Genomic DNA, 11,534 nt, shown 5'->3' on the forward strand with positions numbered 1-11,534 from the left:
CAAGCCCCCAAAAGAAAAGCACATTAGAGAGCTATCAATCATAAAGACACAATCAGGAAGTTTCTAAGCTGCTAAGGCTGAGTGAGCGTGCTGCAAATATATCACTATTTGCTAGCTTTTGTCTTACACTCTTTCCTAGGTGTTCTCTGCTGTCAACTATCACAGACTGGGTGATGCCAGCCATGGATGAAGCCATGAACCTTGTGATTCCTTAAATTTATATTGAGTATGATGCATAGGAGATGGAACACTTCATTTCGTCCATTTTGCCTGGTCTGCTCCTCCCCACAGCAGAGTCACAGGTGTGAGTCCTTTACTCCCTTCTGGTTCCAGAGCATGAGGTGTTTTTCTGAACCAAACAGTGGTCTTAGCTCTGCACACCATTCTCCGGCCTGAACTATAAACGTTGAGTGTTATCAGTACTAAAAGAAGATACTAACTGAGAAACATGCTGTTAATTTCAGCAAGTGCAGCTACTTTGAAGGGATTTCATTGAAAAGTAAAAACACACAAAAAATGTGTTCTATCCTGGCTTAAACCAAGATAGAGAAACACTGTGTCTCTCTCTCTCTGGGTGTTTGTTACAGGCCACCTAATCAGGATGGGGAAGTTGATGAGGCCTTCTACAGACAGCTAGGAATCACAATCACAGGCCTTGGTTCTCATGGAGCACTTCAGCCACCCTCATACCTGCTGGGAAGGCTCATACAGCCAGGCATGTACAGTCCAGGAAGTTCCTCCAGTGTATTGATGATAACTTTTTCACTCAGGTGGTGAAGGAGCCAACCAGGAGAGGTCCAGCTGCTGGACCTAGTTCTGACAAACAAAGAGGGACTGGTGGAAGACATCAAGGTTGGAGTACTTACAGTTAGTTATATATGGACTATAATGACAAGGACGTTTTAGTTTCATTTTGACAGACATAAATAAAAAAAACTCCTCCAGAATCACATTATACCAAGCAGACTATTCAGGACTGGGTTGCACTACTTTTATTCATAGCAACTTTGTCTTGATTCTTTTGAGGGAACCATGTGGCTCCATATGAACAAACATGGCATGGCTAGAAATAACAGCTGACTTTGAGGGTATTTTAGTCAGCTGTTAGAACTGCTTCTTAACTTTTCCCTAAGAAAATGAATGTTTAAGTAAAATAAGCTCCTTGAAAATACAGCTTATGGTGTGTATTCCAAGTGGAATAGAAATTAACCACAGGAATCATTACACATAGACTTACAGCCTCATTACTTTAGAGGATCTAGCCCAACCTCTGCTATGACTGATAGAAGTAGCATATAGTGGTATGCACATGTGCCTGTGCAGATATGCATGTATGATTTAGATATGTATTTAGAGCCAGAAATATCTTATCCACCAAGGAGGGCTATTAGATTTTTAAATCAAATTTTAAACTGTTTTAAGACAGAACAATTATATATGTATATCCAACTTGGAATTATGAACTAGCAAATATTCTTGCTGGAAAAGATACTGCATTGGCTTCATGCTGAAAAAGTACATGTGTTCCTCTAATAACAACCATGTTAATCTTTTGTAGGGGCAACAAGCTTCTCAGCCTGTTTAGGCCTGCATAAGGCATTCACTGTGTCACGGTCTGGCATCAGTAGCAGACCACTGGAACATTATTCTGTGACTTCTCCTTTTATTAGGAGGTTTTTGCTTAAAGGGAACAAGGGTTGCATGTGGCGTTTGCCCCTCCCAGAAGAACAGCCACTTTGGGACTGTCTTGGGGTGGAACTAGAATATCCACTTCTCACCATGCCCATGAACTACAAGTGACACCAATATATGAGTTTAAAAATTCACGGTTTATTTAGGGAAAAAGCCAAATTATGGGGACAAGGGCTCAGTAAATGTAAGGGAGGAAAAAACAGGAAATAACATGTACTTATTGAATATGTGCTCCTGTAATGGGGATGCAAGGGCCTGAGGGAGAGAGGGGGAGGAGGACAAGCCCAAAAGAAGATTCCCTCTGGGGGCATCACAGTATGTATGTGTGTTAAGGGCACTGGGACTGCCAGGAAGGGAGGACTTGTGTGGAACAGGGGAACAGGGTACGCAGCCTTACTATTTTCCCAAGATGGTCTGTAGGCACAAGGCTTACACGGGCAGTCTCCCTCTTGGCATGGCTATCAGCTTCATATTCCAAACAGAGAGCTGCACCACGACCAGTTGGTCGGCATCAGTAGCTCAGTCTCAAGCTGCAATGGTCTCCTGGTGTCCAGGGGTAGCACATCTAGGGTCCTCAATCCACACGCAGCACGTCGCCTTATAAGATCCAGGCCAAGTTTCAAACTGCCCTTTACTTAACTTCTAACCAGCCAAAAGTCCAGCAGCAAACTCCAGCAGCAGCCACATCAGCAATCCAAAGGGCAGCAAGCAGGCACCGTCTTTTACAGTGTCCAGTCTCTTGTTAGTGCCATGCTGCAGACCTCAGCTGCATGTAAGCATGGTCCAGTCAGGTTGCTGTATCTCAGTGTTGTTGCTCCCTTCCCACCTTTGGGCCTGTCGCTCAACCAGGCAGCTTTGTCCTTGTCTCCACCCTTGAGGACCAGGGAAGCAGGGAGTAGCCATTTTGTGTCCATACAACCTGCTGGCCTGAAAGGTGTCCTTTCTCAGTCGTGTTGTGGGGAGAAACACCATTCCCCACACACTCTTACAAAGCCAGGATGGAGTGAGAGCAGAAGGGCCTGCAGGAGAGCTGGGCGTTCCTGGAAAAAACTGCCCAAATGTTGTGCTGCAGGCCACCCCGGGGGAGCCCTGAGCACCAGGCTTTTGTCCTCTTGCTGCAAGTCTGTGGGCAGCTGGATGGCCAGGCCCTCCTGATCAGCAATGGACGACTGATGGACCTGCAGGTGGCAAGATGACATGCTCCTCAAAATTGTTGTCCGCCTGCAGCGAGTGCAGGGTGGAGAGATCCTCCTCTTGCAGACGGGGCACTCGGGCTTGCTCTCAGCCCAGCACAGGATGGAGGTGTAACAGAACTGGAGGAGGCACGGCAGCACGGAGCTGGCCTCCTCCCAGCTGTCCAGACAGACGGGACAGCGGGTGTCCAGCTCCATGGCCACGCTCTCCATGTGCTGCAGGGGGCTGGGGGAGCTGGGGATGTTGAGCTGCTCCCTCTCACGGGTGCTGCAGCAGCCGGTGTTGTGCTGGACAAGGAAGAGAGGCCACGGTCAGGAGCTGGCCTGGGGAGGGTGTGAAAAATGCCCAGGTCCCTGCAGAAGGAAACCCTGCCAGCTGCCCGGGGTGAGGTTTCCCCTGCCAGCTCACCTCTGCTGCTGCCAGCCTGCCTCCTGGGTGCCCCGGCTGCCTGCAGCTGGCAGGGCTGGGGAAGGTCCTTTAATGGCTCTGAGGCCGAGGGTGAAGAACTCCCAGGAAAAGCTCCACAATCACAAGACCAGCTGCAAGGGATGCTGACAACTCCAGTCTCACTAAGCCTCACCCAGCTGGAGTGCTGGTAACTGGGTAGAACTCCAAATATTCCATCACTGCTCACCCCTTATCTGATTGAGCAGCACGAGAACCTATGGCTTGGGGACTTCACCACTTCAGCTCTCAGGGTTTCATGACAGGCTGTCCTACCCCTGGTCCTTGCCCAAATATCACTGCACCCCAGTGTGCAGCCCAGAAGGTGCTGGGGCACCTCACATCACACCCCACTGCCTCTGAGGAAGGCATCAAGGGAATGAGGACAGGCTCTTCCCAGCACTGCTTGGTGGGAGGGTGACAGATGGTGGCATCTCCTGAAACTAGAGAGGTTCAGGCTGGAGACAAGGATTCAAAACCAAAATCCTTGTGAGCATCATGAAGCACTGGAGTGGGTTGCCCAGAGAGATTGTGGGATCCCTGAGCCCAAAGGCCAGCCTTCAAGACCTGAGTGACGACGACCCAGAGTATCCAGGTCTGTGTTTATTGTTGACCTTGCCTTGAGCTAGTGGTTGGACAAGAGACCTCCTCAGTCCCCTTCAAGTAGAAGCATTTCTGTGGTTTGGTGACTGGTAGGACCAGGGATGAAGAGGAACACCTGAGCATGAAAAACTCAGGACAAGCAGAAACAGGGCTGTGAGAGGGGCAGGTGTTGATGGCACTCACACTAGCACTTCATCAGGATCACATCTACATGCTCCTTCTCAGAACACCAAGCAGGGACAATCCAGGGGATATAAAGCGATCTGCAAAGGTTGTGTATCTTGTCACCTGTCTCTTGTCCACTGTCATTCTGTCCAGGCTAGGTGGAAGTACACATTTAGCTGCTTGCAGATAGGTGGATGTGACAGCATGCAGGTGAATGAGTGAAATCAATTGTACTTTGAAATAATCTCCCTTCCCATCCTTGCTTTGATTTTTGCAATATCCTTGAAATCTGTTACATGAGAGGTTTTGAGCTGCAATGCCCAGAACTCCCCAGGAGACCCTTGTAAACTCTGTAGTACTCTGTAGAGCTCCGTAGTACAACAGGAGCTAAACAATTGAAGGATAAGAGTACTTCATGTATTGCATCCCCGTTCTTGCTCACACAGGATTTGGGGGAGGGCATGGAGAATGTGTAAGGGGCAGATTTCTATGCAGTGGTTGAAGCCATTCCATTTTAAAATGAGAACTGTGTGCTCTAGACTGTCAGAAAGAATAGAGTGACTTCTAATGATTTATATGTCCCCAGATTCTTTATTTTGTCAGTCATGCCAATGTAAGATGTCTCATGCCATCATCGAGCATATAGAAAAAGGCTCTTGAATATGTTACATTATCAAAATCCAAGTTCTAATTCAATGATATATTTATAATTTTTTTACATTGTGGCCACAAAGCAACCAACAAAGGCATGAAAAGCAAGCAAGCAAAGGAGAGGCCAAAGAAGTACCACACAATTTCAATGGCCACTCTTGTTTCCCCCTGGGTGCTCAGTAATCTAAGGAAAAATCCCCAGCAAGCAATGTCTTGTTGCCAAAATCAAATGAATGCCTTAGACTGCATGGAAGGGAAGAAGACCAACTCAGAAACAGGGAGACACAGAAGCGAAGATTTGATGATAACAGTGGCATTGGTGACCCTATAAGCCGAGATGAAAAAGTCCTCAAGACTCCTTTTTATTTGTTTGTTTTTCTCCTTAATTCTCTAAAACTCCCCTGAAGTAGTGTTTTCATTCAACTGGGCTTACAGTTTGTTCCCAGAACAGTTAGGAACTCCTTTCTCATGACTTCTTAATCCTTCAGTTCCCTGGAAGCACATGTTTCTCTGCAAGGTTTGAGGCTTTCATCTTAAATCATGGCTGCTTGGGCATGCCTTGTGGCAGGTCCCCTAAAACCAGAGCAGAAAAGTATGGAAAAGCAACACTTAAGTCTCTTGCCACTTCATCTGGTACCACACTGAGAACAGAACCACATTCTGGTTTCGCCCTTGTCCTTTCCTGGGCACAAATGGGTTTTCATAGCACACTGCAAACATACAAAAGAAAACGTAACAGGAATGCAAAAGTCAAATTTATTCTTGCTCTTGATACTTCTGAGCACCGATGTTGAATGAATAGGCAAGACAAGCAGTGTTGTGTCACCCAACTACAGTGAGGAGGTTGAGGCCTTCCACTTGAACTCGGCTGCTCTCATTCTTTTCAGAGTCCATTCAGATTCAAGTCAGTTCCAGCTGAGCTAGAAAATGTGTTGCCCCCAGAATGCATTCTGCTGTTCTAGTAAAATATTTAAGAATATTTACTTCTTCTTTTACCTTGGGCAACTTTGTGGCACGGGTTATCTTCTTTACCAAAAAAGTGCCTGTGAATTGTTATAATACCAAATACATCACCACATAAAGAGATGGTTCATGGAATGAAATGCATCTCCTTGATATCTATTCCTGAATGACATGTAAAAGAAACCTCCAGAAAAGATTAGATGAGAGGGTAGGAGAAAACCAATACATCTGGAAATTATCTAATGGACAAAGGTGGAAAAGAAAAGCATCCTGTGAGGGAAGAATAACCGGAGATTAGCTACTGTTTCTTCTGGAGAGTTATCTAGAGAAAGAAGTCCTGTCACAATACCATTTAGTTGGATCAGGCAACACTTACACAAGAGGACATTCATGTTCTTGCATGTGTAGTGACTAGTCAGTAAGAGATACTGATGGCATCTTCTAAACGTGACCTGAATCTCAAAAACCACTCGCGGACCCATTTCCCCAAAGCTAGGTAGGATCTCACAGCCTCCTATGGCTAACGTGGCACCTGGCACAGGCTGTGGGGACATCAGCCAGGTGAGCTCACAGAATGGCTTTGTGCAGATGCCTGCTGCTCACTCAGAGGGTCTATGGCTGCCAGAAATGACCAGGGGTGGACAGGTGCTGGCAGCATCAGATGAAAATAAATGGACTCTTTTGTCCTTGTTACAGGGACCCACCCGTCAGGGATTGAAGGAAGGAAACCAGATTGCTGCTTACAACTTGGCTTTGAGCAGGTTTTGAATTTGAAAGGTACGTTTAATAAAGGGTATCTTATGTTGACAAAGTGTCCAAAGTAATTTTGTGGTTACAAGGTAAGGGCAGCTGGGGTCTCTGGGGCTTTGTGGGTGGAAACCCTCTTTGGCTGAGAGCACCCACTCACCCGTCCCCCAGGCACCTCCACAAAACCAGCCCAGCTACTTGCAGTGTCTGAAAACACTTCGCAAGGTCCCTTCCAAGTCATGTTATCCTGCCATCCTAAATGCTGCTTCCTCCAAGCCCTGCCAGGATGGAGAAGGTGCAAATACAAGCAAAGCTTATGCAGGAACAGCCTGGCCTGGGCCGGATGAGGACACCCAGATGGGGCCTTTCCTGAAGGCCAAGAAGAAGAAGAGCACTAAGGAGCTAGTTGTTCGTGCAGGAGAAATCTCTCCGGTGCTGCGGAAGAAAACGTGTGCTGGGAGCTGATGACTTGGGATGCAGGTCTCGGCAGTCGCAGCAGCTATTCAAAGGAGAGCTTCGAAGGCTGAAGCGGAGCAGGGCTCCACGTGAACAGCAGCTGAACATGGGTCAGTCAGTCCTAAGCGGTAGGTCCCACCACACAACCTGCCAGCGGCCCCGTCCCGGCCTCTGCTCCCGCCCGGCCCAGCCTCGGCCCGGACGGGCACGGACGCCCCGGGTCGCCATGGCAACGCGAGGACCAATGGCAGGGCGGGAGGCTTCGTACGGGGCGGAGCCAGAGGCAGCCCTGGCAACGCGCGGGCCAATGGCAGGGCCGGAAGGTGTTTACGGGGGCGGGGCCAGGGCCAGGCAGAGCACGCGCCGAGCCGTGGCGAGCGGCCGTTCCCGCCGGCGGCCGCAGGTCCCGGCGCTGGGCAGGCAGGGCTGGGGTGCGCGGGGACACCCCGGCCCCGGGGGGACCGCAGCGACCCTCCCCACGGGCTGGTTCTTACGGCTTTTGCCTTCGGTTTTTTCCTTCATCTTTTTTTTTTTTTTTTTTTTTACATTTTATTTTCCAGTTCCGTATTTATCCAGAAGCTTCCTGGCGCCTGGAGAACTTGTGGAGGGACTTCGTGGAAGTTGGGGGACGTCGCCGGGACGAGGTGAGGGGCGGCGGGGGCCGGCGGCAGCGGGGAGCGGCGGGCTGGCAGCGGAGGGCGGTGGGACAGGCCCGCCGAGGGCTCAGACCGGCTGCTGGGGCAAAGCCAGCCGTGCGGGCCGGGGGGTGCGCGCAGGGCAGGGCTGTGCTGTGATTTCTTGTTGTGTTTAACCGCCCTGCCCGCCTCCCCGCCCCCCGCAGCGAGCACTTCGGGGGTCCCACTCAGCGCGGGGCAGGATTTTGCGAGGGCCGAGTGCTGGCCCTGGGATTCAGGCAGCGGAGCAACGTGTGGCTGCCCCCCCAGCTTCTGTTTTGGGAGAGAAAAGCCTGTCTGGAGGAGCGGGGCTGCTGGTTCCGCCCCGCCCCGCGCCCGCCTCCCCCCCGCGGCGGTTGGAGCCCCGCATCCTTCCCGCGGAGCCGCGGCCTCGGCACGGCCGGCTCCGGCCGCTCTCTCCTGGCCCCAAACCCACCGGGTTCCGGGTTTTCAGCCCAAAGCTGCATCCCCAGCCCGAGGAGAGCCGGGGGCTGAATCCCCCAGGTCGATCGTAGTGAGCGGGTGCGTGGGGTGGGTCCGCCCTCTCCCCCCTCGGGTTGTTTTAGGGACCCCGAAAGTGTGAAGGGAGGAGCAGGAACAGCCTGAACTCGAGGGGAGTTCAGGGGCAGCGGGGCGGGGCTTGAGGTGCTGGATCCGGAGATTTTGTCCTGTTGGCGGGTGGGAGAAACATCCTCCCTGTGTGGGACGACAGGGCTGTTGGAGGGTTTGCTGTGGGTTCGGTGTTTTCTTTTGTTTCTGATTTCTCGCTTCAGCCGAAGAAGGCTTGCGGGGCAGCTCCGGCCTGCCGGGCGGCGGGAGGCACTGGGCACAGGGTTTGAGGGCATTTACCCAAGATTCAGAGCTGCTAAAGCCCGCCGGGGGAGGCACCGGGGCTGTGGTGCGCAGCACCCAGGGGATGGGTCTCGCCCAGCAGCACCCGGAGCACCCAGGAACGGCAGCACCCCGGCCCTGCGCGGGTGCAGGAGAGCGGCTGTGCCCTGGGGAGCCGCAACCTTCTCTCTGTCGTTATTGCAGGAGCTGCCCTGTCACCTCCTTCTCCTTCCCGCGCAGCCCTTGAAGGCAAGAGCCGAGACATGGCTGAGGGGTGGCCCGACGACAACGGGAAGGGCAGGAAGAGGTGCTCGGCCAGCATGGACAGCCTGCCCAGCCTCACGTGGCTGACAGAATTCTCTGTCAAGGACACCCACATGGCCAGGCCCCCGTGGATCCCAGACCCCCTCGACCGTCCCAGGGCCCCCAGCTTTGCTGCCCCCTGCTCACCCCTGGCTGCTGACCCGGCATGCATGGGCGTGCCCCCCACTCCCTGCCACCCCATCTCCTCCTCCTCCTCCTCGAGGCCGGTGCAGCACACCATGGCCACGTGCCCTCAGCTGGCGGAAGACATGGACTACAAGACCAACCCACACCTCAAGCCGCCGTACTCCTACGCCAGCCTCATCTGCATGGCAATGGAAGCCAGTGGGAAGCCCAAAATCACCCTCTCTGCCATCTACCAATGGATAATGGACAACTTCTGCTACTTCCGACATGCCGATCCTACCTGGCAGGTAGGGCATTTGGAGACCTCCTTTCTGTTTCTTGATTTTATTTTTCCTTTATTTTCTTTCTCTTTCTTTCTTTCTTTCTTTCTTTCTTTCTTTCTTTCTTTCTTTCTTTCTTTCTTTCTTTCTTTCTTTCTTTCTTTCTTTCTTTCTTTCTTTCTTTCTTTCTTTCTTTCTTTCTTTCTCTCTTTCTTTCTTTCTCTTTCTTTCTTTCTTTCTTTCTTTCTTTCTTTCTTTCTTTCTTTCTTTCTTTCTTTCTTTCTTTCTTTCTTTCTTTCTTTCTTTCTTTCTTTCTTTCTTTCTTTCTTTCTTTCTTTCTTTCTTTCTTTCTTTCTTTCTTTCTTTCTTTCTCTTCTTTCCTCTCTCTCTCCCTCCCTCCCTCCCTCCCTCCCTCCCTCCCTCTCTTCCTCTCTTTTTTCCTTGCTAGCTTTCTTGGTTTCTTTTCCTATTTTCTTTCTTGTCTTTCTTTCCTTTCTTCAGCCTGGATGCAGGGAGGGATGCTGCCTAGTTTTTTTGGCCAAGTATTTTCTCCCCTCTCTGCCATCTACCAATGGATAATGGACAACTTCTGCTACTTCCGACATGCCGATCCTACCTGGCAGGTAGGGCATTTGGAGACCTCCTTTCTGTTTCTTGATTTTATTTTTCCTTTATTTTCTTTCTCTTTCTTTCTTTCTTTCTTTCTTTCTTTCTTTCTTTCTTTCTTTCTTTCTTTCTTTCTTTCTTTCTTTCTTTCTTTCTTTCTTTCTTTCTTTCTTTCTTTCTTTCTTTCTTTCTTTCTTTCTTTCTCTCTTTCTTTCTTTCTTTCTTTCTTTCTTTCTTTCTTTCTTTCTTTCTTTCTTTCTCTTCTTTCCTCTCTCTCTCCCTCCCTCCCTCCCTCCCTCCCTCCCTCCCTCTCTTCCTCTCTTTTTTCCTTGCTAGCTTTCTTGGTTTCTTTTCCTATTTTCTTTCTTGTCTTTCTTTCCTTTCTTCAGCCTGGATGCAGGGAGGGATGCTGCCTAGTTTTTTTGGCCAAGTATTTTCTCCTCAACACAGGCAATAGGTGCAGGCATGACTGCATCTAGGCAGGTTTTGAATATCTCCAGAGAACTGGACTCCACAGCCTCCCTGAGCAGCCTGTTCAGTGCTTTGTCACCCTCCTAGTCAGGAAGTTTTTTCTCATCTTTCAATGGAACTTCTGCATTCCAGCTTGTGTCCATTGCCCCTCAGCCTGTCACTGGCAACTACTGAAAAGAGCCTGGCTCCAGGCTTGACGTTGCCATTTCTGCTTTCTTTTTTCCAAAGGTCCTTGCTGAAAAGGGGCCTCTCCCCCAGCATCCACAGGTAGGTTGGTGCTGTGGCAGCAGACAAGCATTCAACTCTGGCTTTGTTTCTCTTTTGTGCCTAGAACTCCATCAGGCACAACCTCTCCTTGAACAAATGCTTCATCAGGGTGCCCCGAGAGAAGGATGAGCCCGGGAAAGGAGGGTTTTGGAAGATGGATCCCCTGTGCACTGACCAGCTCAAGAAAGGTTCCTTCAGAAAGCGGAGGAGGTCCCCAGGGCAGATCCACCCAGCCTTCACAAAAACGGCCCATCAAGAACCACAGTGTGATGCCAGCCCGGCCACTTCAGTTTGCACCCCCACTAACGTCCTCGGGGGCAGCAGAGAGTCGCAGCAGCTGCTGGAGGAGTTGGCAGAAACCCCCAGCAGCCAGACCTGGGATCCGTCTGAGGGCCAAGCAGGGCAGAGGCACCAGCAGCTCTCACCCAACCGACCGGCCAAGGTGGCTCGGCTTTCTAACTCTGCCTTGCTGACCCAGGAAGAACAGGAGGAGCTGGGATCCTTGAAAGGTGACTTGGACTGGGAAGGCATCTTCGACACCAACCTGAATGCAGACTTGCCCACTTTTGAGGATCTGGACCTCCTGTCTCCAACCAACCCCACCGTGCATGACCTGGACTTGACAGTCCCTGGGCAGCACACCGAGGGTCCCCAGGGGCAGGAGCAGGTCCAGACTGAATCCCACCAGAAAAGCCTGGGGTGGGATGAAACCTTCATGGCTGCTGCTTTCCTGCAGAATCCCTGGGACGAAGGGACAAACGATTGCCTCAACAACACTGTCAACATGGAGGAGGTGTTTGAATGGAATGACACTCCTTTGCCAGAGGCAGGAAAAGGAAAAGGTCTATAAATTCAGCAAGTCTGCCTCTCCTGATGTTTTTGTATAATCTATTCTATATTATCTATTCAAAGAAACCTGCATTTTTAGCTTTAGAATTTCTTGTAGTAGGAGGCTAGGGGAAATGCAGTTTTGGAGCTGTTTGATATTTTCACTAATTGTTTCACTGTTTCACTGTTTAATTGCTTAACTGTTTCATATTTACACTGTTTAATTGTTTCA

General features: G+C 50.4%; 1 protein-coding gene across 1 annotated transcript; it reads left to right on the forward strand.

The window, feature by feature from the left end:
• The first annotated feature begins 3,828 nt into the window (after positions 1-3,828).
• LOC127396034 (forkhead box protein J1-like) lies at positions 3,829-11,324 on the forward strand. The gene is made up of 5 exons (XM_051643585.1): positions 3,829-3,925; positions 6,409-6,489; positions 7,476-7,559; positions 8,625-9,157; positions 10,539-11,324. The coding sequence occupies exons 1-5, from the start codon at positions 3,829-3,831 to the stop codon at positions 11,322-11,324; spliced, it is 1,581 nt and encodes a 526-aa protein (XP_051499545.1).
• The last annotated feature ends 210 nt before the right edge of the window (positions 11,325-11,534 follow it).

Source organism: Apus apus, chromosome Z (genome assembly GCF_020740795.1).
Source record: "Apus apus isolate bApuApu2 chromosome Z, bApuApu2.pri.cur, whole genome shotgun sequence".
Classification (NCBI taxonomy): domain Eukaryota; kingdom Metazoa; phylum Chordata; class Aves; order Apodiformes; family Apodidae; genus Apus; species Apus apus.